Source organism: Tachypleus tridentatus, chromosome 13 (assembly GCF_004210375.1).
Source record: "Tachypleus tridentatus isolate NWPU-2018 chromosome 13, ASM421037v1, whole genome shotgun sequence".
Lineage (NCBI taxonomy): Eukaryota > Metazoa > Arthropoda > Merostomata > Xiphosura > Limulidae > Tachypleus > Tachypleus tridentatus.
This window is the reverse complement of record NC_134837.1, coordinates 54090222-54116077: the sequence shown is the minus strand read 5'-3', so window position 1 is coordinate 54116077 and position 25856 is coordinate 54090222. Positions and strand designations below refer to the sequence as shown.

General features: G+C 33.7%; 1 protein-coding gene across 7 annotated transcripts in view; it reads right to left on the bottom strand.

The window, feature by feature from the left end:
• Positions 1–23079, bottom strand: part of Ykt6 (YKT6 v-SNARE homolog) — a 32732-nt gene extending 9653 nt beyond the window's left edge. Inside the window, exons 1-5 of one of the 7 annotated variants that reach the window (XM_076484574.1) lie at positions 22810–22959; positions 19472–19670; positions 13310–13460; positions 6545–6627; positions 4321–4421 (exon numbers count right to left, since the gene is read on the bottom strand). In XM_076484574.1, the coding sequence (XP_076340689.1) occupies positions 4321–4421; positions 6545–6627; positions 13310–13416 (291 nt within the window). In that variant the 5' untranslated portion in view covers positions 13417–13460; positions 19472–19670; positions 22810–22959. Of the gene's footprint in view, positions 1–4320; positions 4422–6544; positions 6628–13309; positions 13461–19471; positions 19671–22809 lie in introns of all 7 variants that reach the window. The other 6 variants (XM_076484575.1, XM_076484573.1, XM_076484576.1 and 3 more) reach the window with 6 other exon arrangements.
• Between the last annotated feature and the right edge of the window lie 2777 nt (positions 23080–25856).

The following is a 25856-nucleotide window of genomic DNA, read 5'->3' as shown; positions in this document are numbered from 1 at the left end:
AAATGAAATTTTGAGCCCAGTAACATCTTAACACTTGATATCTAACATGAAAAGAACAGGCTTGTTGCCCAAATACTTCCCAGAGGCTTAAAAAGCCACTAGGGAACTCATGAGCTTTTGATTGGTTACACACACACATCACTGGTGTATGTAAGCAAGTATTATCACAAATGGAAGAGGTGGGCAGAGCCACTCTGGTCAATTCAATAAATATATATCACAGAAAATCAAAAACATCATAGATTCTTATATGATATTCTAGCTTAACAATGTTAGTAATTTGAATTTATAATTCATAAGAAACTACAGACTTTGTATTTGGAGATCACAAACTTATAATTTGAATAAATTGTGCATTCAATATACCATACAACACAAAAAATTGATTAAGTAGATGCATTTTTTTATATTTCCTTTCAAATTAAGAAATTAACTTAGGCATAATGTTAAAATTAAAATTTAAGCTACAATTTTATACAAAGCTATTGACACACATTCATAAAATAGTAGTTCAATAAAATTTTAAATGAGAGTCAAAAGACTTAATGATATGGCCTTTGACCTGTTATGATAAGGTTAATACCTGTAAATACCAGTGTAACAATACCTTAACAACACTAAAATATACATTAGCATAAAGCATTCTCAGTAGAAATTTAGCAGCTCAAAAGTTACTGCTGAGAATAAGTAAGCAAAGCAGAGAGTTAAGACAGAAATCAGATCACACAGTTTAATCTAGTCATCACCACCCACTGCCAACTCTTGGGCTATATTTTACCAACGAATAGTGGGACTGACCGTCACTTTATAACGCCCCCATGGCTGAAAGGGTGAGCATATTTGGTGACAAGGATTCAAACCCCTGACCCTCAGATTACAAGTCGAACGCCTTAACCCACCTGGCCGTGCTGAGCCCTTTACAAATAAATCCAAGATCAAGTTGTTTAACACTTCCACTACAATTTGCATAAATTCAGTGCAAAACAGTAGCACAGTACTGGACAATGTACTTAGTGAATCAACATGAAAAATCAGTACAAGTTTGGGGCTGAAACTCAGCCAGTTTTATCACTGATATACTCAAAACTGATTGCACCCTGACTGCTGACATGTACAGGCTCATTCTGATTCACTGTCACTCTCTCAGGAATACAGCTCATCAATCAAAGAATTCACCTTTCAGCATGATAATTATTCCAAAAATACAGCAAAGAGACTAATAAAATACACATACACCCACAGCTTGGCTTGAACAACATTCCAATACGAACAATTTTAAGGCTGTATGAGCTTATGTAAAAAGTGAAAAGGTCAAAAGATAACCAAACAATATGTGTGAATTATAAGGAGTAATACAGTAAAACTTGGAACAATATTCTACAATATTACTTTTATAAACTGTATGGCAGCAAAAATACAAGTTTTAATGCCCTGTATAAAGCTAAGGGTTCACACACAAAACATTAGTACACTGCACAATTTATTTACCTTTATTTTGTATTTTTTGTGATAATATTTTGCACTTTCAACTCTCTTACTCCTAGTAACCATTTTCTACTCATACATTCTATACCACAACTTTTAATATAGTAAGTGTACTCACAAAATTTGGCTGAAGTTTAGCAAACATTACAAGTGTTATGTACACACAAAATGAGAATTTTTAATGAAGTATTTACACTAAAGATTTGCCCATGAATATATATATATATTCATATATACATATTTACTATTCCAAGCACAAAACGATCTCCATGTTAAGATTAAAAATAGTTTTCTTTGTTTTAAAAATCTCAAATTTCATTTGCATAACCTCTAAAAGTTCCTAAATAAATTTCAAACATTCTTCTTTCTCAGCAAAGCTTCATATTTTATCTGCTATTTTTCTCTACCATGATGCTGTACAAGATTGGTCAAATTTACTGACCTTGTAACCACAAAAAGAAAATCTCTTTCTTTATAGCTTTAAACTTGTAACAGTATACATCTATTTGTATTTAAATTTTAATTCTTTTATTGTCCTTTGAATTGTGTCTAACTACTATTCACCCCATTACAAGTTGCAAATCACTTGATAAACATGTGGCTCAGGTTACACTATTGAACTGCATTAAGCACAAGCTACTTGCAAGCATACCTTGTGAATAATCACTATATTATCATTATTTACCTTAACTAATTAAAGGTTTCTCATTTTTACACTTTAGTTAAATTCATAATAAATAATGAATACACAGGAAAACATGAAATAAAATTCTTACCTAGACCTTTTTTTGTTTTTACTGTTACTGTCGAGAACATTTAACCATACATTTTTTATATTAATGTCAGAACTGCAATAAATAGTTTTTCATTTAATTATATAACGAACCAAAAACACAGAAAAATAACATGCAAAAATCAGACAATGACCCACAACCATCACAGTTTTTTAGCTTTTTAATTATGTGAAAAGAATCATCAAAAATTCATCTAAGCTAGTCAGTAGGTTTCTCATAGCAATAATGCTTGTACTGAAACCAAAACTGACAATTCTCTGCACTAAAGATAGAATAAATAATTTGACAGATGAAAACCCTGGTTTTCTATTCATTATAAATAATAAGGTATTGACCATTGCAGAGAACTATTTGCAATTTCTGAAAGAGAAAATGTGACAAGTGGGTGTGGCAAGAGGAGTCTTGATTTTCTGTTTGATAGCTTTGTAACCAAATAGGATTGAAGGTTATGAAAAGTATGATTTGCCTGAGAAATGATGAAATAATATAAATGAGTAATTTATATTACATTTCATACTTCTTGGAAGGGAGGGGGTTAAATAAATTAAAAGAAGAGGGAATGTTGTGAAATGAAGTGTCATAATTCTCACACTAGGGGAAATTTGGGATTTTTTAAATTCAATATTACCATATAGAATTAAGACTTTAAATCTTATGTACTATCAAAATATAGATTATTAGCTATATTTCTATGCTGTGCATATTGGTATACCATTAAAAGAAAGTAGTTTCATTAAATTTTGAATGCAACTCACTATAAACCTCATAACAAGCAGAGAAAAAGATGCATGTAGAGATGGTTGATACATTTACCATCTAGTTGCCATCACTTAGTTTTCATGACTTTTGTATGTAAATCAGTTGTGTGTCATTATTTTCTGTCGGTCTGTCTGTTTCTCTCTCTCTCTCTGTCTGTCTGTGTGTGTGTGTGTGTGTGTGTGTGTGTGTGTGTGTGTGTGTAAAAGTATAATAAAATTAAAACTCAAAATTATGCCTCCATTATCATTCTTAAGTCATAATGCATTATGACTGTGGTCATAGCACCCAAATATATTGGGAATATTCTATTTCTCAGGCAAAATCCAAATGCCAATGTAAAACTCACCATCAACTAAGGAGAAAGAGTAAATGGTTAGGAGTTGAGTTTTTGAACCCATAACACCTCAATTCCAACTGCCTTTTGCTATCTGCAGCCAGTTGTGGGAAGGCAGTTTCCCTTAATATTTAGAAATAGCTTTAATGTAAAATTAAACCAACCAGAAAAAAAAATTCTTCAAAGTAAAAACCCCCAACCTCCACTCTTATTTAATAATTAGTGATGTTAAACAAAATGAAATATTCTTACTGTCAAGCATAAACCAGATGAGCTCAGACAAGCTCAGTGTACAGTTATTGTAAATGAGCCACCATACATTTCTACAGAAGTTCAAACCTGCATTCTTTCCTCTAATATTTAGATACATTTGAATAAAAAAAATAAAAAAGAAAGATCTTCATCATTCAAACAAACTTTGTTAGCTGAGACAAGCCCAGCAACCTGAAGTTGGTCATTCCTCCCCTGTATACTGATCTATTGTTAGCTGAGACAAGCCCAGCAACCTGAAGTTGGTCATTCCTCCCCTGTATACTGATCTATTGTTAGCTGAGACAAGCCCAGCAGCCTGAAGTTGGTCATTCCTCCCCTGTATACTGATCTATTCTGTGACAATTAGCTACTTAAAATAAGCAACTAATACCCTCTAAATTTTCCATAATGTAGTATCCATTTACAAGAGTATAATCTTTAAAAACTTTATTATAAAAAAAGTAAAAAATTAATAAACCAGTCCTGATAGTTATTATTTAAGTTTATTTATGAATAACTTAACATTATCCATAAAAAAATTACTGTTATTACAAATTGTTTAAAATATTTTAATTGGAAGATAGTAATATACAAAAATTATTCATTCTTATACTTAAACAGAAATATCTCATCATTCAACACTCATTTGGAATGACCAGAAAAATGCCACTTGAAAAATCACATTCTGTTACTCACCAAATTAATAAGTGTATGAGCAACTCTGTGAGGATATTCATGATCAGAAATCACAACTCCTGCTAAATTGTCAGATCGTACATAAACATGGCACATGTACTCTGTAAACCAAAAAATGCTCATCAATAATTTACAGTGCAAGAGAGTTCATTACGAAGTATTAAAAACAAACCTATTATTTCACAAATCTGCAATAACATGTCAAGTAGATTTTTGTGATGACGAGAAAGCCCACTTGCAGAGAAAAATATATATGTAACAACAGCTGGTATGGGTTGAGAAAATTTTTTATGTAGAGGAGTGAACAACATGCAGTCAGCTATTGATCAGTTATCTCTTTCCTTCTTGGTGAACCTGACAATGAAGGTCGAAACATTGTTCGCTCCTCTACATAAAACATTTTCTCAACCCATACAAGCTGTTGTTACATTTATACTTTTCAAGTAGATTTCATTCTTCCCTTGGGAGAAAATGATAATTTTTTCCCAAAATAAATGTTCTCATGAATGATGCAAATGGTTTTGCTGTAGTGACTCAGTGCTTGCCTTAAACTAGTTTTTACTCAAACATATATGCCACATCTAAATAAATTAGATATTTTTAAAATTGCTCACTAATACTGTTGCAATAAGGTATTTTACCAAACATGGAATTAAAGGTTACTACTTTCTTTAAAAACATTTATGTCAAAGTTTGAAATACTTCTATCTAGAAACATTTTGACGTTCAAGAAAATGTTCACAAAACTGTTACAGAGAAGGTCATAGGCAATAGGTCTAAAAAGAGCAACATTATATTGTTCTATTTTCCATGCATGCTAAAATGGAATGATATAATGCATAAGCAATAACTATTTTACATTTTCTCTCACCAAAAATACAATAAACTCACCAAGATATCAAACTAAGCTCAGTGTCATGAAAACAAATGTACCACAATGAAATAATTTTAAAAAACTTATTTTACCTTACATCTTATACTTTAACAAAATCCACATTTAGAAAGATGGTATTTAAAATTGTAAAAAAACATTTGCACCAAAAGAAACCAGCAAAGACTGATTAAAGCAAACTCTTAAGGAAGGACAATAGCATAAAATACTGCACCCTTAACAAAAGTAATTTCTTCTTCCAAGATTTTAATACAAAGAAAATGAGAACAACTAAACAGCATATAAAAGCATTCAGAAGAATATCACAACAGAAATGATTGAAAAACTTTGCTAACAACCAGATCTGAAATAAATAGTAATAAAATGTACATATTTTGTACTGAAGTGTTTAAAGTTCTAAATAATATTTAACTCTACATGTATTGCATTGGTGCTCTTCTGTGAAGCTAAACATGGCAATGTTTATACAATTCTGAATTTATCAAATATACCTTCTTGAAATTTGGTTAGTTTTTAGTAAACACTACAAATATGTTGTAAACAAAAGATAATTTTTAAGAAAGTTAGCATCCTCCTTGGATGAATATATATTTCAGATAGATACTAATAATTACCTCTGCATTAATAAGAGATACTACCTAACATGCAACAGCCATGGAATTTCTAACATGTTGCCACAAGCACAGAATAAACCCTACCTTGCATGTACAAACAATGTACTGCTTAAGAGTGAAACATAATCATCAAAATGCTGTAGCCTTACACCAATACAAAAGTGAAAACCTCCATACATAGTATTCCTTGCAAGTACTAGCATATTACCATACTCATTCCTGATTGAGCAAAGAAAGTGCACTGAAAGTAGAGGAAGAATGGGAGGTGTTGTAGGTAAAGAAATGTTAATTTTGGAAATGTTACTTAGCTCTCTACATCATAGAGCTAGAATCCCATAATGAAGCTAATAGGGCAGGTGCAGATCATTTACAAAAAGCAGCTCCTTTACAAAATACACATATATAGTGTATATAGTGTCTCCATACTGGAAAAATTAAGCAGATACTCAAGATGGGAAGACATCCACTTAAAGAACAGAGGATGCAAGGACCACTCTGTAAGATGGTCCCATCAAATCCATCAACTTCTTCAATACAAAACTAAGCAATCATGTGAACTGAATCTTGTTCATCTTAAAAATTACACAATAATTGCATAAAATATTGATTTCAAATATTAAAAACTTTCTAGTTTTATGCTTAACATCTTTATAATATGCTAAACAAGAAAATTTTATAAAAAACAGTTTGACTTATTAAAAACATTGAAGAAAAGTACCTTGTTCTTTTACCGACGATCGGTTTGCTGCGATGGTTCTCTCAACTAAGATCTGGCTTGTAAACTTCATGAACTCCTGAACACTGAAAAACAAGCATAAAAATGCAAGTAAGTTCTTTTACACATAGACATCACACGATTTTGTTAAGATTAAGAACATAAACCATTACTTTATGACCTTGAACTTACAATAATTAAATCTTAACTTTTAACAAGATATATTTCTTGAAGATAAAATATTTAATCTTGTAAATCTTTTGTTGTGTATATTTAATACCCATATTGCTAAACCAGTTTAAAAGGATGGGCAAAGGGCTAAAATTTAAAATTTTCACACACTGAAAATGTATTTCCATCAGGTACTTTACTTTTCTCACAAGATTAGCTTTCTTGTCCAATGCAGTCCTCTATATGAAAACCTTTTTCTTTACATATGTCACAAGCCTTCTGCTTCTTCCAGTTGGAATCCATGAATTGTTTAGTAGATAAGAGCAAAAATGGGAGGAGCATATCCAAGTGGGAGAGAAATGAGGCAAAACAGTGATACTAACCATGTACATATATATGTAACTCAATCCCATAAAGTATGAAAGTGGGTAAAGTTGGCCTTTTCAGTCCTGGTTCAGAGTTAATTGATGTTACAGCCATTTTCTAATTTCATATCAAACCAGTTTTACTTTAATTCTTTAAAAAAATCATATTAGAAAAAGGTCTAATTAATAAATTAAAAACTTAAATAGCATTAAAAAAGTTAATGGCCTTTAAAAACTAAAAACATTTGTAAGGTGGACAGTGTCACAATCACCAATGACACAGTCCAATGTTATGGATAAACCTTGGAACAAAACATGTTTAAAATGGTACCATCATTGAGAATTGTACATATGGCATAACAATAAAATATGATTTATTGTGACCCGAATGTCACATATTCAACACATTGGTGCATCAGTCCCAGATAAAAGAAAACAATGAGTTAATAAACTTTGACCAATACATTGTCTAGTTAGAACAAGTCGACTGCCAACTGGCACAGAGCCAAGCCCTGAATACAGGACCATAGTCCATGTATGGAACAGGTGCAGCAGTGATAGCACCAGAGCAGACAGATTTAGCTGTGGTGATGGCAAGCTCATTCCCACAAATACCAACATGGCCTGGTATCCAGAAAAACTGGATAGGAGTAGACGTTAAAGAGAAATTGATCAGTAAAGTAAGTTTTGAATATCGGTGAGAACATGGTGAGAATTAATGTGAAGCAATTCTGGGGCCAGTATAGAACTAAGCAAGTCAGTATAAATAGTGCAATTTGAGTACTGCTTAGCACCTAATATGGATGTATGGTCACATGTAGCATGTCACACAATATCTCAAACAAATTAGAATCCCTACAATACAGTGTAATTAGAATAGCTCATTGCTTACCTAAATATACTCCCTTATCATATTTAGACTCCCTGCAAGCACTACCTGAAATAAAAACCAGAATCTGCAAACTTGCAGTTAAATATTACAATTCTGCAAAAGTAAGAAATTTTCTCACGAAACAGTTTTCCAAATTAGCAGATACACCAAGCACATGGCACACCCACCAGTCTCCATATCACGTTTGTAACACTTAAAATGTATTTATATGTAGTAACTTCACTCTCTATTCCAGACTTCATGTCTAGTTCTTCGATTCAGCTGTTACCTTAGGCATTTTCCAAGTAAATTGGTATGGGAAATAAAAGTGGGTTTTCTTGGGGTTCTCCCATTTCCCTCACATCTAAAATTTGGCATCAGATTTATAGATCCACGCCGCCCTGAATGACCCTAAGTCATATATTGGTCGTTGGTTTTGTGATATTCCTGCATATCAGGTGCACGTTGTTGGTTTTTTGCTTATTTTGGCTTGCTTACTATCATGACTTGAATATCATTCCTCTCAGCATGAATTTTTTGTCTTTATTTTTTTATTTCCAATTTCTTATTTCTATTTTTTTCATGCATGTTTTTTTTAATTCTATATCTTTTTTTTTTTTTTTTTTTCTCTTTTTCTTGGGTCACTTGATCTAATTCTTAATTCAAGAGTGGAGTATCTTTCTGAACACCCCCAGTTATCTCTATTTCCTTAGGGGATAGGGAATTCAAACCAAAACAACTGTCAGTATCTTTTTGTTTTGTTTTTAGCATCTATGTAATCCATGGCAAGAACAATGGCATACAGTTCAGCAGTGAACACAGAAACTGTAGAGGGGATTCTGTGCACAACTACCAAACTATAATAAAACATGGCAGAACCCACAGAGTCACCAGAATTTGAACCATCTATATAAACAGGAATGGAAGGATGGCTCGAAAGATGTTTGGCAAATAACAGACAGTACTTACAATTGGGAGTATCTGCTTTCAGATGACTTAAAGAAAGGTCACATTTGGGGATTGTAATAAGTCATGATAAGATGGGTTGATCAGTAGATACAGCAGTGTTATCCAAGGACAGATCCAATTCATCCAACTGCACCCGAATACGAAGACGAAAAGTAGCAATGGCAAATCGTCTGTTCTGAAAAAGTATGGCCCATCAAGGAAGAAAAACACAACCACAGGTGGGATGCTGTGGTAAGGGTCAAAGTTTTGAAGCATACAGTATAGACAGTTGCAAACTGTAGAGGTGTAGAGGGCGTTCGTGATACTCTGTGTACAAGCTCTAGACTTAGGAAGTGCAGAAAGCCGTGGTACAGAGCCAAAGTCCCTGATGATGAATGGGGTCCAGCATCTTCAAGGCTGAAGTCCTTGCCAAGCCATAGAACAGTGACCCATAGTCTAGTTTTGATTGAATAAGAGCACAATATATCTTCAGCAGAAAACATCGGTTTTGATCTGCTTCCCAAGTGGTGGAAGAGAGGACACAAAGGATGTTCAGTGCTCTTATACATTTGATTCATAGCCGCTTGATGTGTGGTATAAATGTCAGCTTATTGTCAATGATAAGCCCCAAGAACTTTGTCTCAGAAACCACGGGTAGTACAACTTCACAGATAACATAAGGTGTGGCCTGGGTATCAGCTACTTCCTGGCCATCAGAGAGCAAGATCGAGAGGGAGACAGAATTATATTGCCCACGGACCTTTTGAAATTTGTCCCATATGAGTTTGGAACTGATGATAGAAGAGATGCTCGTTGTGAACTTAATCCAAGATTTCTTCTGGCTTTGACATCGTACCTGCCGAATATGTGCACATGGCCTGCTGGAAAGCAATAAGATTCAAGAATGTGGGATACCTACGAAAGGTATCTCAGGCCCATTTTTGAGCCTTCCATGGTATGTGGCAGGCAGGATTCCATCACGAATGAGGATGATATTTTAGGAATACACTGAGCAGCTGCTTGTATAATACAGTCAGTCACTGCTGTCACAGGATCAAGTTCTGTGAGAGCAGTGAAAGAGGGTCAGTTGGCTTGATCCCACTTCCACCTGGGCACAGGGGGTTGGGTGGCATCAACTACAGCCAGTTTCTCTCACAATTATAGGAAAATGATCACTGCCTTGTGGGTTATTGTCAACCCTCCATGAAAAGTGAGAGAATAGTGAAAGGGAGCAAATTGAGAGATCAATAGCAGTAAAGGATTGGCTAGGTGCATGAAAATAAGTACAAGAACCAGTATTGAAAAGAGAAAGGTTGTGATCTAACAGCATATGCTCTACAAAGTGACTCCTCCCCATCAATATCAGAACCTCCCCAAAGAGGATTATTTCCATTAAAGTTTCCCAGGATTAACAAAGGAGATGGGAACTGTTCAACGAGAGTATCAAGGACTGACTGATCATAGATCTTTTCATGAGACAGGTAGAGAGAACAAACAATAATGGCATGCCCAAAGGAAACAAGAGTGGCTAGACCCTCCAAATGTGTGTTGAGTGGCAAAGACAGAGTGTACACATGCTGATCAACCAACAGTGCTAACCCTCCATGCACTCATCCATCACACAACCTGTCATTTCTATACAAAGAAAACTGCCAAAAGGTGACTGTATCAGCATGTTTCAGAAGTGTTTCCTGTAAGGAAAGACATACAAGATGGTATGAAACAATCAGTGCTTGCTTTGACACCATCCAGATTAGAACTTAAACTTCGAATGTTCCATCGTATCAAAGTGTCCATTTTTATTTATGTGTAGGCAAATTGGATAGACAGCCCTTCCCTTTACAACCACATCTTTTTTTCTTTATTGTTTTTATTCAAGGGAGGTTAATCAACCTCCATGGATCCTGCCCTGGGTCTATTGAGTAGGTCTTTGTTGTTGGAAGAGGATTCCAGTGAATGAGGACGTGAACAAATGATCGTTTTGCATCTTGAGGTGAGAGAAGATGTACCAGAGGAAATGCCTATATCCAAAACCAAAGGAAGTGGATCTTGGGGTTTGCTGGAATGAATGTTTGGGACAGAGATGGGTGTTGACATTGATTCACTAATTTTTTTAAACAAGGAGATCAAAAGACTTCTCTTATGGTTTGAGAATGATTCTTTTGGAGGCACAGAGAGATCCATCTTCACTCCCACTGTAGTAGCGGAACGAAGTGCAGCAGTATACGTCCGAGATGAAGTGGTGGACAGTAACTTTCAAGCCTCAGGGTAAGCAATGTTTTGAATTGTCTTCAAATGCTGCACCTCTTTTTCTTCCAACTACTTAGGAAAAGAACAAAAGTAGGATGAGTGCAAGTCATTGCAATTAACAAAATGAGGGTCAGTTTCACACTCATAGGCATCATGAACCTTGCTACTGCAACAAGCATAATCAAGGAACCATGAAATCACGTCTTTGAATGACCAAACTTCTGACATAACACTGGAAACATCCAAGAAGATTTGGAATGTATAGCTCTACCTTGAAATTAAGATAATCTGCCTTGGTGGTGGCAGGTGGATGCAGGGATGTAAATGTTAAAATGAGAACATTGGTTGGCATCATAATTCCATCTTTGCATGTAGAGATGCACCTCACTGCAGAAACTCCTTAGGTGGAGAAACCAGCAAGAATCTCTGACCCAGAGATGTATTCCAAATCCCTCTCAACAATAATTCCCCTTGACGAATGCAAAGTAGCCTTTAAATGTAAGAGGAGTTCACTGTGTTTAAATATGGATGTTCCCACCAATATGTCACCAGGGCAAAACTTTTTGTTGACTTTAAAGAGCAAGCAAGTCCCTCTATTCCCTTCTGAATAAAAAATGGAGATATTTGCTCTAAAGGATTTTCTGAAAGAGAATGTAATATAAAAAAAATGAGGTACAGACAGGTATTACAGATGTTGAAGATTGCTGCTCAGAATCTTCAAGATGTGGTCATTTACCTATGGACTGTTTTTCATTATTTTATTTAACTTTTTATTTGGAGGATGCATAATAAAAAAATAATTTTTCAGTGCCCACTGACCCCACCCACCACAGAGCCCTATAAGGGGATGCACTACAATGCCAAACAAGGACACTACACCAACACCAGGGTTTCATCAGCACTAAAACCCAAACTCCAGCATCAAATTCAATGTCCTCAATACCTGTCGAGAACATCCAACACTGGTACTTGGTTGATTCTAGCCCAAATGGACCAAGTCGATTGACCCTAGGAGAGGCCACCCCAAGACAACCTGTCTACAGGAATTCAAGGCCAAAGTAGTGTGTTAGGATTGGAACCCTCGATCCCCTTCACCATGCATGGCAAACATGTGGGTGTATGTTTAAATCTGAGGAAGCAAACTGAAAGAACAGAACCTTCCCTGGGAGGTTCCCTCACCACATACAGAAATCCACACTGAGGTGAACAAGAAATTTAATAAGCAATACATATAATTGAATTCCAAATCTGAACAGCTATTTTTTTTTATAACAAATATGCATTTCTTATGGATATATAACTGAGTAAACCATACTCAACTCTGTAAAATGCATATTGGGGATCAATTTGAACATGAATCAAGGTGATGATCATTGACCTCAAAACATTTGAATTTGCAATTATTACCAATCTATGATGATTTTTCTAAGAATGATCTTCACAATGGAAACGAACGTATGAACTGCAACAGATATCAAGAGATCATCAGAGTGCTTTATTCTACAGTCAAGTTACAATGATTCGAAATAAAGATGCACAAAAGTATTAGCATCATTAAAATGTGATGCTTATACAAGAAAGTAAAACATTTATTACATAATTTGTGTTCTAAAAGTAGTTCAGTAGATATGCTGTTCTTTATATGCAAATTGTATCTTTACTGAAGGCAAACAAACTGATAAGTTTATTGAGCATACAGCTGCTTTTTGTTTATCAGTTCCATGTGCACCCTCACCAACATCCTTATATTTATTGATTGATAATATTATGCTTTTAATAAGCATCCACTATATCAAGTAACTGGTTTGACTGTTTAGGTGTCTCAATAATTAAAAATTACTTCTTTGCGTATGTGTTTGGATGAAAGAAGTGTATCCAAATTCCTAAGATTATTATTATCATCTTTTGTTGAATACAACAGACACAAAACTGGTCAAGAATTCTATTTATCTGATGTTACCAAAACAATAAACACAAAGCATTAAAAGTTTAAAAAACTTAATAGTACATAATGTAAACCAATTGCTATTTCTTTTAGTTAAGGTATTATCAAAAACCTTTTAAAAAAATGTTCACTCCATATCAACAACACTAACCTCTCAAAAAGTGATATTTTGATTTGTCTTATTAAATGCTTGTTTTCAAAGCAAAAGAAAAATATACCTGTTTCTTTGGAAAAAACCAAAGGATGAAAGATCACTAGCTGACTTCAAACAGGTGGCTTTGGTTGGATTTTTATACAAGACTGAGAGATAATACAGCTTTACCATGGTTACTCTGATTCTTCTGATGTATGATATATAATAACTTCAACCTAAAATATATCATAACATGCCTTAAATTCAATGAAATACACTCAGATATGCCACTGATCCCTAGAATTTCAAAGAAAATACCAGTTATATAATAACAGAGGAAAGTATTTTTAATATTAAATAACAAAAAAGATATTAAGGATAAGTGAAATAGGGAGGTACTGTGTGCAAAGAGTGGCAAGAGATACTTACTTTCTCTCACAAAAACCTTTCTTGACTTTTACTACCCTCTATAAACAAATATGTTTGCTCACCACTAGCCTTGATACACCTACTTACTTCTACATGATCTCTAATATTGCACATTAACATCACCTCAAAAATGGGTACTGACAGGGAAGAGGAACTTCCACAGCAAGAGCCTACCACCAATAAAACAAACATCAGATCCTCCAAAAACCAGCATCCAGCAGATGTAAGGAAGATAGAAAACTCAGGTAAGTGCCCATCTCCAATCAGAAACCTGGTGCCATTGGAAATTTTTCATCCAGTCTGCAGTAGGAGGGTAATACCCAGCCTTCCATGTGTGGGAATTCATGTGTCTTGTCCAGCTGCAACAAACACCAGTTCCACCACGAACCATCCAGTGGATGGAAGGAAGAGGGGGCTACTATCTGAAGTTGAATCTCCAGTCTTAAACCTACCTCCAATGGAAATTTATCATCCAGTCTACAGGAGGAGGAGGGTACCATCCAAACACGCCTGAGAACTTATGTGGTTGGTCTGGCTCCAACCAACACCCAGTCTCCTGTAACCAACCTCTAGCAGATAATAGGTAGGAAGGAGAGTGCCTCAGCTAGAGGAGCAAACTACAATATATGGCCAAGTGCTACATCCAACACCTAGTTGGTAACACCTGAAATTACACATCAAGTCCACAAAAGGAAGGTATTCACACCATTTACACCAACAAAATGCCATCATCCTACTCTCACCTGAGTGGTACTGTGCATATATAAGTGGACAGACCTCCATGATCTACCACACCAGCAGTTAGAAACTGATAAGTAACAAGGGCTCCATACTCCAGTAGAAGAAGAATGGAGGAAAAATTTGTTGGACAGTCAAGAGAACCACAGCACCAGAAACTACAATAGATGACTGTGCTGTCCCATTTGAAAAAGTAGAGCAATCACATTGAAAGAGTTGATCAACCAACACCTAGCAGCATTAAGAAATGTGTGTCTGCAGCAGGAAGAGCCTTAACACCACAGATCAGAGATGAGAAGTAATCCCTGTCTGCTTTATTCATGTTAGTTCACTATTGTACAGTCTGGGATGAACATATTTATGAAACAACAGACCACAAAGGATGTATACAAGTGGTCCTGGGGAACACCCTATCTCAACAGTGTAACATGACCTTGTATCATGAGATAATTCCATGCACAGAGGATACACTGACAGAATTCACAAACCAACATCTGGAATTGTACATCGGGTCTGTGATATAAAGAACCTCAGCAATGCATTCATCTAGTATGGTATATGGTCACATATCACACAGTGCAGATCTAAAACTAAGTACATCTTGTCAAGCAACACTTGCCACAAAGCAAGATCTAAATATGTAATAAAGGCCTCTGAAAAAAAAAAATCCTTATCACCCACAGAGAAACAGTTACAGCACTGATGATATCCTCCAAGGGAACATGGAAATGTGCAGCCAGGGACATGGTAAGGTAACAGATCTGATGGGAAGAAAACATGGTAAAGGTAATAATCATCAAATTAAAGGAAAGAAAAATGCCAGACAAATTAAATGACAAATTCAACTTGAAAGAGCAATAGCAAAAAGGTCATGGAAGAAATGAAGATTTCACAGAAGAAACAAATGGCCTTGGGAACCAAGGGAGCAGTATGTGTCAGTCCTGACTGAGCAAATGAAGTGGGTTGGATCAGAATAGTAATAAAGGTAAGAAAAGTGATCTCTCAAGAAGCCAAAGTGTTGGGCAAAAAGGAATGACGAGGAAAAATAAGAACACAGCAAATAAGAAAAAAAAAGTAGCAAACACCAAGTACAAACATATCAGAATAACCTTTGCACAGCAACAAGAGCAGTAATAAGGACTTCATAGAAATGTGATTTTAAGAACATGAAGACATAATGTCAAATGAAGGATGGGGAAAAGCATAAAGAACCATATAGAGGTGCTAATCAGGAAGAAAGGCATGATGGGTAAAGTAAGAAAAAAATGGAAGAAATTCAAGATAAGACTGGGTTCTAGCAGTCTATAAGCTGAAAAGGGGTAGATAATGCCACCTTGTATATCACAGCAATAGAAATTGAAAGGCCCTATTCAAAAAGGCTAAGGCAAAAAGGATGGTATGTGAGAATTTGTAGAATGGGAAGAACTATAACACCATTAAAATAGAAAAGCAGCAAGTATACCATGTACATAGGTAAACCACCAAGGAGAAAGAACAAACACGACAGAAAATGAAGTTACACGCATGAAGGCAGATTTTAGATATGAATAGATAACAAGAGGCACTCCTCAATCAGAAAAAGATGCATCCATAGAAGGTGGCATTCTGGATAAGGAACACCCATAATAGTATTGCTCCAAACCAACCACCAGTCAGTCTGTAAAGGAGAAGGAAGGGTAAAAGGGGCATTTAAAGGAACCTGAACAAGGTTTATTCGGTCTATTAAAACCCACTGAGGATGATGCATGATGGTGCGACCAAGAAAACAAGGGCTTTGAAAGACGCCCATATCTCCAAAAAATGAGAGAACCTCACACAATGGAAAGTAAAAATGAAATGTTCCATAGCTCATAACTGCAATATAGCAGGAAGAGCCTAACAGAGGAGGTAGTTGAAAAAAAATCCAAGATGATTCAAAATATTGTATGGATATGAGGAAGTATTGCTTCAATTTGGCAAGCCATCTCACCACAACAGTGTCCTGCAGAGGGAATAAAAGATGTTGGACTATGTTGTCTTGTAAGGAGACAAGCAACAGCAATACATCCATAAATTAGGAGAAACAAAGGAACCTGGAATGAATTAAGTAGTCAAAAAAGGGGGTTTCCTAGAAGAAGGAAAGGAAATGGGACTGTGAGACAACAGGGGAAGTGAATGGAAGTGGAGGACCAGACCTTCTAAAATTACTTTCAGAACCTATGGATTGAATGCCAAGAACATCCAATTTGGGCAAATTGAAGGAATCTGACCCCTACCAGTTCTAATCCAAGAAAGTTAATCAGAAGAAAACAAATGTGGAGAAAAGTAATCCAATTATTGAGGTTCAATCCCCATTGAGCAAGAAACAACACCAAATGCTGTAAAGCTGAATATAAAAGGTCAGAGTAATGATAATTAAAAGCATGATCATCCACAGTATATGTGGATTGAGGCATATCAATTACCAAATGCAAATGCTCTCCAAAATGACTCTCATGAACCCCAAAGAAACACTAAAATAATTGCTCGAAACCTGGTCCATGAGAAGAGCAGAGAGTAAAACATAGGAAATAGGAGATAATGACAAAACACACCTGAATGATTAATTCCACTAAAGAATAAAATGGCAAATTCCTTGATATGACAAATGACTGAGGCATATTCAGAGGGAAGAAAATGGCTGTCAAAATCCAAAGTACAAACAAACTTTGTTCTGATTGTTGCATAAAATAAGCCAACTCCCAATGGAACAGGGCTGTCATTTTATGGGTCAGAACCACAATTTCTGACCCATTAGATGTAGTCAGTAGTTCCACTACAACAGTTGCATTTGTAACTACCTGAAACTATGAGTGCACAGATCATGAAACTGAAAGATAAGATGATAAATAATTTGAAACTTTCCACAGAAAAAAAATGAAAATGGTAAAGAACAATGTAGTTAAAGTAGAAAAATTAAGGAAGTAAAAAAGTGTGGATAAGTGAAGCAAATCACAAGCAAAAACAAGACAATTCAATAAGACTGCCAATGGAGAAGTGGTTAACATGCAACATTAGAGAGGGTGGATAGTTAAGATAAGGGTAATATCACACACCAATTGGTAGAGGGTTGCTACATAGTGATTTGCATGTTAGTGGGCAGAAATAAGTAGAAGTATCAAGGTTAGCTGCAGCAAGTAAAAATTTACACTGATAGAGGACAGTAAAAGGTTTTTTTTTTTATGAGTTGAGGTAAAATATCATACTGGATATATAAATTGTCAATACTTCTACTCCTTAAAAATAACAGTATTATAATAATCAATGAATATTTTAAAGAATCATGAATTATTTACTGCCACTATGTAACTTTAACTTCATTATTAGTCATATTAAGTTTTTTAATAAAGCACAATTAGTACATGCATACAGAGCTTCTGGTTACATTTGATTGTGTTTCAGCACAAAATACTTTTCACATGTTAAATATTTCAGAGAAACAATATTGTCTCCTACTAATTATATACAGTAGTACATTTATAAGTTTAATTTTTAAGTGGAGTGATGACATATACAATGAGATGACTTTAAAAATAGTGGAAGTCACTTAAGAGGATAATTATTTCTTGGGAAGTTTTTTTACTATTATCAAGAGAGAATGTGTAAGGACAAAATGATTCTTTGTTATCCATACATTATAGTTATGTGAGAAAATTAAAAGTTTTAACTGGAGCTCAACCTGTCTTTTCCAAATTTTAAACTTAACCTACTGTCTCCAGAATATAGCAAAAAGAAAACACAGGCCTTTATTCTACCTATCCTCCAGCCACCACATAAAGTTCCAAGTTTCAATAAGATATCTTATTCTTTCCTCAGGAGCAAGTTCAAGTAAGACTTTATATTTTATGTTATTTTCTGTACCCTATGTGGGGTCTGTCAACTGACTGACCTTGTGACATCATAAAAAAATTAGGAAATAAATAAAAAATTTTTTTACTGGTTGTCATTGTGGTTGTAATTTTTTTTAGTTTAAGTAGCTTAAGTCTCATAATGTTATATATTTATATTTATTTCTTTTTACTCTATTGACCTCCTAGCCATGCTATCATTACATTATTTGTTTTGGTATGGTGCATGTGCACTCATATTACTGTATCCAATAATATAAAACTGCCCCGGTCTTGGTTGTGTTTTAGTGGATTAGTATTTAGTAATATACATTAACATTCAAATTATTACACATTATTTGTGTATATAAATTATTACTATTTAGAAATAAGTTATGAAATTTATTTTTCTTAAAATACAGAACAATAAATAAAACAGTAAAACATACAATTAGCTCTTCTAACTATAACCTTCAAACTCAGTTGCTAAGCCTTTTAAAATTTCACAAGTGGAAGATACCAAACAAAAAAAATTTTTTTAGATTTATACATATGTGTGTGTGTGTGTGTGTGTGTGTGTGTGTGTGTGTGTGTGTGTGTGAATAACCAAAAAACCATAAATATACCATAGATTTCCACTACAATTTATTAAGCTTAGTAACAAAGCTGTATTTAGGTCTTAAAAAAGTATGAAACTTCTAGTAGACTAAAGACAGCCTAACTCTTTAAAAGTTTATTTCAAAAGAACGTGGTAGCCTTTTCACAAATTAAAATGGCTGAGCAAACCACCAGTGGACATTATAAGCTGTTGGTTAGTTATTCATTTTATATACTGCAGTAAGAGTATATAAAGAACCTTTTCTGTGTTTGATTCAGTACCTAAGCCATATCTCAGCAAAATAAAAAGATATGAAATTCTTATTTTATATTCTAGCTTGTCAATAATGGTAATTTGAGTTCCTAATTTACACAAAACTACAGATTTACTATTTTGGCACCACAAACATCAAATTTTAACCAGTGCTGCATTCAACATACCGTGTGACTCACTAAAATCTACATTTGGTTGGATTATTTTAATATTTACTTTTAAATTAAGAAATTAGCTCATATATGATATTAAAGTTTGAATTATAATCTACAATTTAATTCAAAACTTAACATAAATTCATAAAGTAATAGTTCAATAAAATTTTGATGATGTGACAAATTTGATGTCAACAAGCATGACTGACCCATCACAAAGAGTTAATGTCCTTTAATAAGGAAACCAAAATGTACACATTTTTCCAGGGTGTAGAATTTATATTGCCTAATGCCTGTTAAAACTTGTCCCTCTGACAAATCTTGTTTTACCATCATAGTTTGTTCATTGTACAAGTTTTTTTGGTTGTTTTTTCATTATCATCCTTGAAACTCCTGCACTGTGGAAGTCTAGGACAAAAAGACAAACAATAAAAAGTGCATTCATCCAAACTTCAAATCAAAAATATACACATAAATAAACGTGTGTGTGTGTGTGTGTGTGTGTGTGTGTTGTTCCAATGTTTTAGGGTTGACAAAACTACAAAACCAATAAGCATTTTTCCAGGACATTTTAACCTCTTCAGTAATTAAACACTTCTTGCATAACTATCAGTTATATTTCATCCAAATATTTGTACCTTTCCCACTTTGGTGATACAATCATAAGTTATATAGATTAAAGATACTATATTGCACATAATCTGCAATAACAAAAGTGGAGCATTCTCCTAAAAGCAATAAAACATACATTGTAGTTTAAAAGAACTTTAAGGATGGATTTTAGTGGTGATGCCAAGCTAATGGTATGTAACACCTTTGAAGGCTAAAATAAACAGATAATTTCACTTTTTATATAACTAAAAAAATAAAATAAACAAAATCAAGATGACTAGTAAGGAAGATTATCCAAAAGTCAAAGGTTTGAATCCACCAGACATTAACCAATAATTATCCTATGGTGCTGACAGGTCCTTTACATTAATGATCCATAGACTCATGAGACCTTCCCTGGTAACCTTAGTACTTACTTGTTTAAGAAAACTGTCGATTATTAGCTACAAAAACTTTTGTTTGGGGCCTATCCAACATACCTAAGAAATGGTTCATTAGCACTCAATATATTTCCTTTCTCAATTTTTATTTGCTATTGCTGAAGAAAGAGAATAAACCCTACAACAGCATTTTACATACATTACAATAAAATGTAGTCAAAATGAAAAGAAATATCCAACTAGAACTAAAATTATAGAAAACATACAAATGATACTGATAGGCTATTACTACATATTTATATTTTTTTTTTCTAATCTGGGATTTTCCAAATATTAATAGCAGCTAACATAATTCCTTTACACAAAATTCAACACAAAAATGATCTTGGAGATTTCTACCCAATGTTATTGTAACCAGTTTTATAAAAAGAAACACTGAAAAATTAGTAAAATATTGATTTATTAAAAAAAAAAAATTACTTGTTTGAACACAGTTTGATACATTTTATTCCAAAAATTTATAAATTATTAAATGATGTAAAGAAACTTGCCATATTTCTCAAAACTGCTTAAGCTTTTGACATAGTGTCATATATTAGAAAAATGCTGGAAAATAAATGAATTCAAAATTTAGCTTTAAAATGGTTTAAGTTATTTAAAATATGAACTTTATTATTTGGCATTTCCCAAATGTGGGTTTTCGCAGAGAAGCAAAAATTCTAGTTATGAAAGTGTTTCCTTTACTATATCTTAAAGGATCAATTTTTGACACCTTTTTAGTATTTTGAAGTATGGTATACTTCATATATTCATATTTTTAAAATGTGAATCACAGTACATGTTGCTGTTTACACAAGCTTGCCATGAGAAAGAACAAATAAAATTACAGCAGCATCACAGAGCTAAAATAAGCATTTGTATTTCAAGATGCTAAAATTTCTGATTATAAGAACATTGCAAACATGAAGATACCAGATAAAGCTTTTACTGTATAAACAGCACTTATGGTAACCCTCTACTGTGTATGGTGTTCCACAAGAATCTGTTCTACATGCTACAAAATTTATAAATGATCCTTGTAAGTAAATTATATAGAAATAACTTCCGATGATAATGCTACATACTTTGGGGACATACAAAGAAAATGTGCAATTTGCATGTGTAATAATAACAATAATAAATAAAATGCAACAGACATTAACTATGACTTTTTGTTGCCCTATCATTGTGCTTACCTCTAAATCTAACATTTATTACACATGACATCAGTAACCCAAGCATAGTTAATTTTTGTTCACTATCCATAAATATATCAGATAACAAGTAATTTCTACCAAACCATCTGCACAAGTTACTTCTGGATCTCACATGATGATTTTTTATGTGATTACACTTTTGGATAATTTTATTCTTCAAATGATTTTTAAATACAATTTTGTTGTCTCACTTATTGATCCTTTCAACATTTTCACTTCATCTTAAGAGACTAAACAAAACAGCAAAACAAGAGATGACAATAAACAAAATATTCCTAAATGAAGAAAACACTCACAGCAATTGTTGCTATCTTTGTTTTTATCTATGATTTTTCTCAAACAAGAGGAAAACACTAGCAGGCACCTAAAGTCGTGTTTTACGAGGTCATAGATCAAGACAACACAGCACTGAGTAAAGGCTTAGAAACTACAGGTCATTATTAGAAGTTTCATTTCTAAACTTCAGATGGAACTAAATATTGACTTTGAAAGTAGGCTTAGGCCTGGTTAACCCCATGTACAAACAATTTGCCCATAATGTTGAACTTGGCAATCAATTTTTCACAGACAGTCTTCCTCCTATTTTTACTGTAATAAACTGGATCATCAGTCTTCCTAAAGCACCTCTTTTGTGGACAACTTTCAATGAATGTGCCTACAACAGTTCTATTCTGTGAATGTTTTAACTTACTCATTTTAAATTTTCTCACTACAAGTCAACATAACAGAGGACTGGTATATGTTCATCAATTAAAATTAATATAACTCATCAGAAAAGTCATTCACAACAGGACAGAATTTTACTTCCTGTGACTTGAAGACAGCCATTAAAATTGAATATCTTTAATTTCATTTCAGATTTTACCAACCTGTGAAAACGATTCAGCCTACTCAAACAGTATGGAAACTCAACATGTTAGAGCAAGAATTTACAAATTACACTTAGCTTACCCTGCACTTTAAAAATTAAATTGAGGCGTTTTCTCTTATAATTTAACTTCAAGTATGTCAAAAACAAACTATCATTATCTCACAAATAACTACTGCCACTGTGCCAGAATAAAATCAAAGGTGCAGCACCTCTTTAAATATTCTGTTAAGAATTTCCATGCGCTTCTTCGGTTTTCATTAAATATCTTAAAAAGCACCTTCCTTCTCAAAATAATAATAGCATTTTATCAATTATAATTTATAATTAGTTAGTATTTCCAAGAAACAAAGTATAGGCCTAACCATTGCCTTGTAACTTTATTCTACACAAAATTATTTAAAACGAATAAAATTATCTCGATAACTTACCGAGGAACATAAACACCTGCTTTAAGTTACAAACTTTCTAATTCAACGTGTAATGACCCAAAAACAGAAAACAAAAATTACTCATCCACTCACTTAAGATGACGTTACAAAATAACTTACGTTTACAAGATTTACTTCAGAAAGCTCTTGAACAGCGATGACGACGTCTAAAGTGGAATGTGAACACTAACATTATTATATATATTTCAATGAACACAATAACAACCAGTTGACATCATACAAATTGGTAAAAGATACGTATTGCACTTTGTTGAATACTCATGTTTACACTATATAGCTATTGATATTTTCGTAAGATTATCACACCAGATTGTATTTTATCTAAGGTTGTTAATTTTTAAGAATACAAATAAACAGTAAATGATCATATAGATGTGTATATTCTTTTGTGATATATCTGTGTGTGTGTGTGCATGTATGTTTCATTATCTTTCTGTAAAACGTGATTTTATTTTTCTAAATTGATGTTTACACTATCTGTATGGTATATATTGATACGTTAACGTCCCTGGCAGTGTATCTTAAGGTCCAAGGTTGAAGTCTCATTACTGAACATGTTCTACACTATGGTAATGTAAATGTGGTAGTAACAGTCAATCCCGCTACTCAATTAAAAGTAGCCTTTTGTGCTGCTGACTGATTGTTCTCGTTCTGGTCAACAATTATAAATTAGGGATGGCTACACAAGAGTTTTGTTTGATTCGAGTTGGAAAAAAAATACAATGATTATTAAACTGCATAAAATGTCATGAAGACAAAAAATAAAAATTACCCAAGTCTTCGAAAATTAAAGTTATTGAAAAGCTGTTCTGCAGTGGATTAGTGGTAAGATAAAAAGTTTTCAAAACCAAAATCCAGCGTTCGATTTCCGGAATGAACAGAATGCACATGGCCTATTGGCTAGGTTTGCGCAAAACTACACGAGGGCTATCTGCATTAGCCGTCCCTAATTTAGCAGTGTAAGACTAGAGGGAAAACAGTCTTACATCATCTTATCATCACCACCCACTGCCAACTCTTGCGCTACTCTTTTACCAACAAATAGTGGGATTAGTCCTCACATTATAATAACCCCACGGCTGAAATGATGAGCATGTCTTGTGTGACAGGTATTCGAACTCGCAACTCTCAAAATGTGAGTCGAGTGGCCTAGCCATCTGGCTATGCCGGGCTAATTTGGAAAGAAGTAAACACAGAATCAAATACAGTTAATTCCATACAAAATACAAGACCATTGCAGTAAACATGATTGTACTCTCTTGTGGCAAACATGTTGCATTTTCTACATTGAAGTTGCAGATAACTTATTACTTAAATGTGCGATATTTTAAAAGCCTATCTAAACGAATTTCATTAATTAAACAAGTAACTATTGTAAACACTCTTATTTTAAGCTACCTTCTAGTGAAGACGTTACTTGTTTCAATGACACGAGAACTCACCCAGTGTAAAGTAAGTATCATAAAATATTCTCGTTATATCGTAAAGCCCACTACCTCAAAGGTAAGCCTGAATGCTTGTGACACTAAAAACCGAGTTTCGATATGTGTGTGATTGCTACAGTATAAATAGTTCTTTGTACAGGTTAAGGCTTAACAATAAACAAACAAATACGTATATCATCACACTACACACTTACTTTCTTCCTTAGCATCACGCTTATGCAAAAGAAATTTTGATAATTAAGTGTTCAGATATGCTGAATTCCGACAGAAATATGTTAAGTACCCAAAATACATTGTAGACTTACAAATATTAAGTACGTATTAAATCAAAGAACAGAAGACTGTAGATAAACACATGTAAACAAGTAGGCACAATTTTTATCTAAAAAAAATGTAACTCTTTGTTTAATTTGGTGGGGTGTTGAGTCCATTTTATGATTTCTTGTTGCTTAGATGGAAAGGGAAATTATTAATGTCGGCATAGGATTCTGGTTTAAAAGAATCAAACTAATTGTATGTTGCAATGTTAATTGAGACTACGGTCTTACTATGGTATTTAATAATCATATATTCCTTACATAAATATTTATACGAATTATGTATTTCCAAGAGAGGTAATCCGAACTCGTACTAACTTCTAATTATCTCCGTAACATCTCCAAAAATGAGTACAACCTTTCTCCATGAGGTCATGATATTGAAACATTCTTTAGCAAGTATACGAGCCTTATTGACCAATTATTGTAGTACCTAACTACATATGTTGGGCGTGACCAAATCCTCATTGTTTCTATATTGAGAATCGAGGATTTGCTTCTTATTGTCGCATAAACATGTTCCACATTTTTAGGATTGGTGTATAAAAGTGACGGCCAAATCCCACTACTTGGTCAAACAAGAGAAACCAAGATTTAGTGTTGGTAGCTTTTGTTTAACTGTTTTCTCTCTAGTTTATCAGCTAGAAATTAGGGTATTTATGCGTAAATAATTAAGCAGATTTGTACAAAAATTTTAAAGACAAAATAAGCCTGCAATATTTGTTTCAGTTAGAGTTTATGACCGGCCCATGCTCTGATTACGAAAAAACACTAATTGTTAAATACAAATGTATTATTTCTAGTTATGGAAGAGTGAAATTATCAGTTCTCTCATCTTCTACTCTACAAATATGCACTTTGTTTCTAACTAATGATATCAGCGTTTTTTCTCGATTACAACATTTCTATCACAAACTTGTACTTTTAAACGTTTCCGTTAAACTAAACGCTACTCTTTACTCTTTCCTATTTTACTATCATATTTCTCTATTTATAACTTACGTTTGTATTTTTGAATTTTCGACCCATTAGATTTATCTGAAATATATGAAATCTTATGGAACTATTAGATTCAAACAGTCTTATGTTAGCTATACACGTTTTTTTTAATTTTAAATCTAAGCTTATTAATATGGCTAAATTGTAAATAATTTTGTGCTGCAGGCTTGTCATGGTCCTGATAGTTAAAGCGTTCGATTCCCAGTCTGCGGGTTGCGGTTTCGAAACCCCGACATCGAAATGCTCGTCCTTTCAGAAAGGAGGC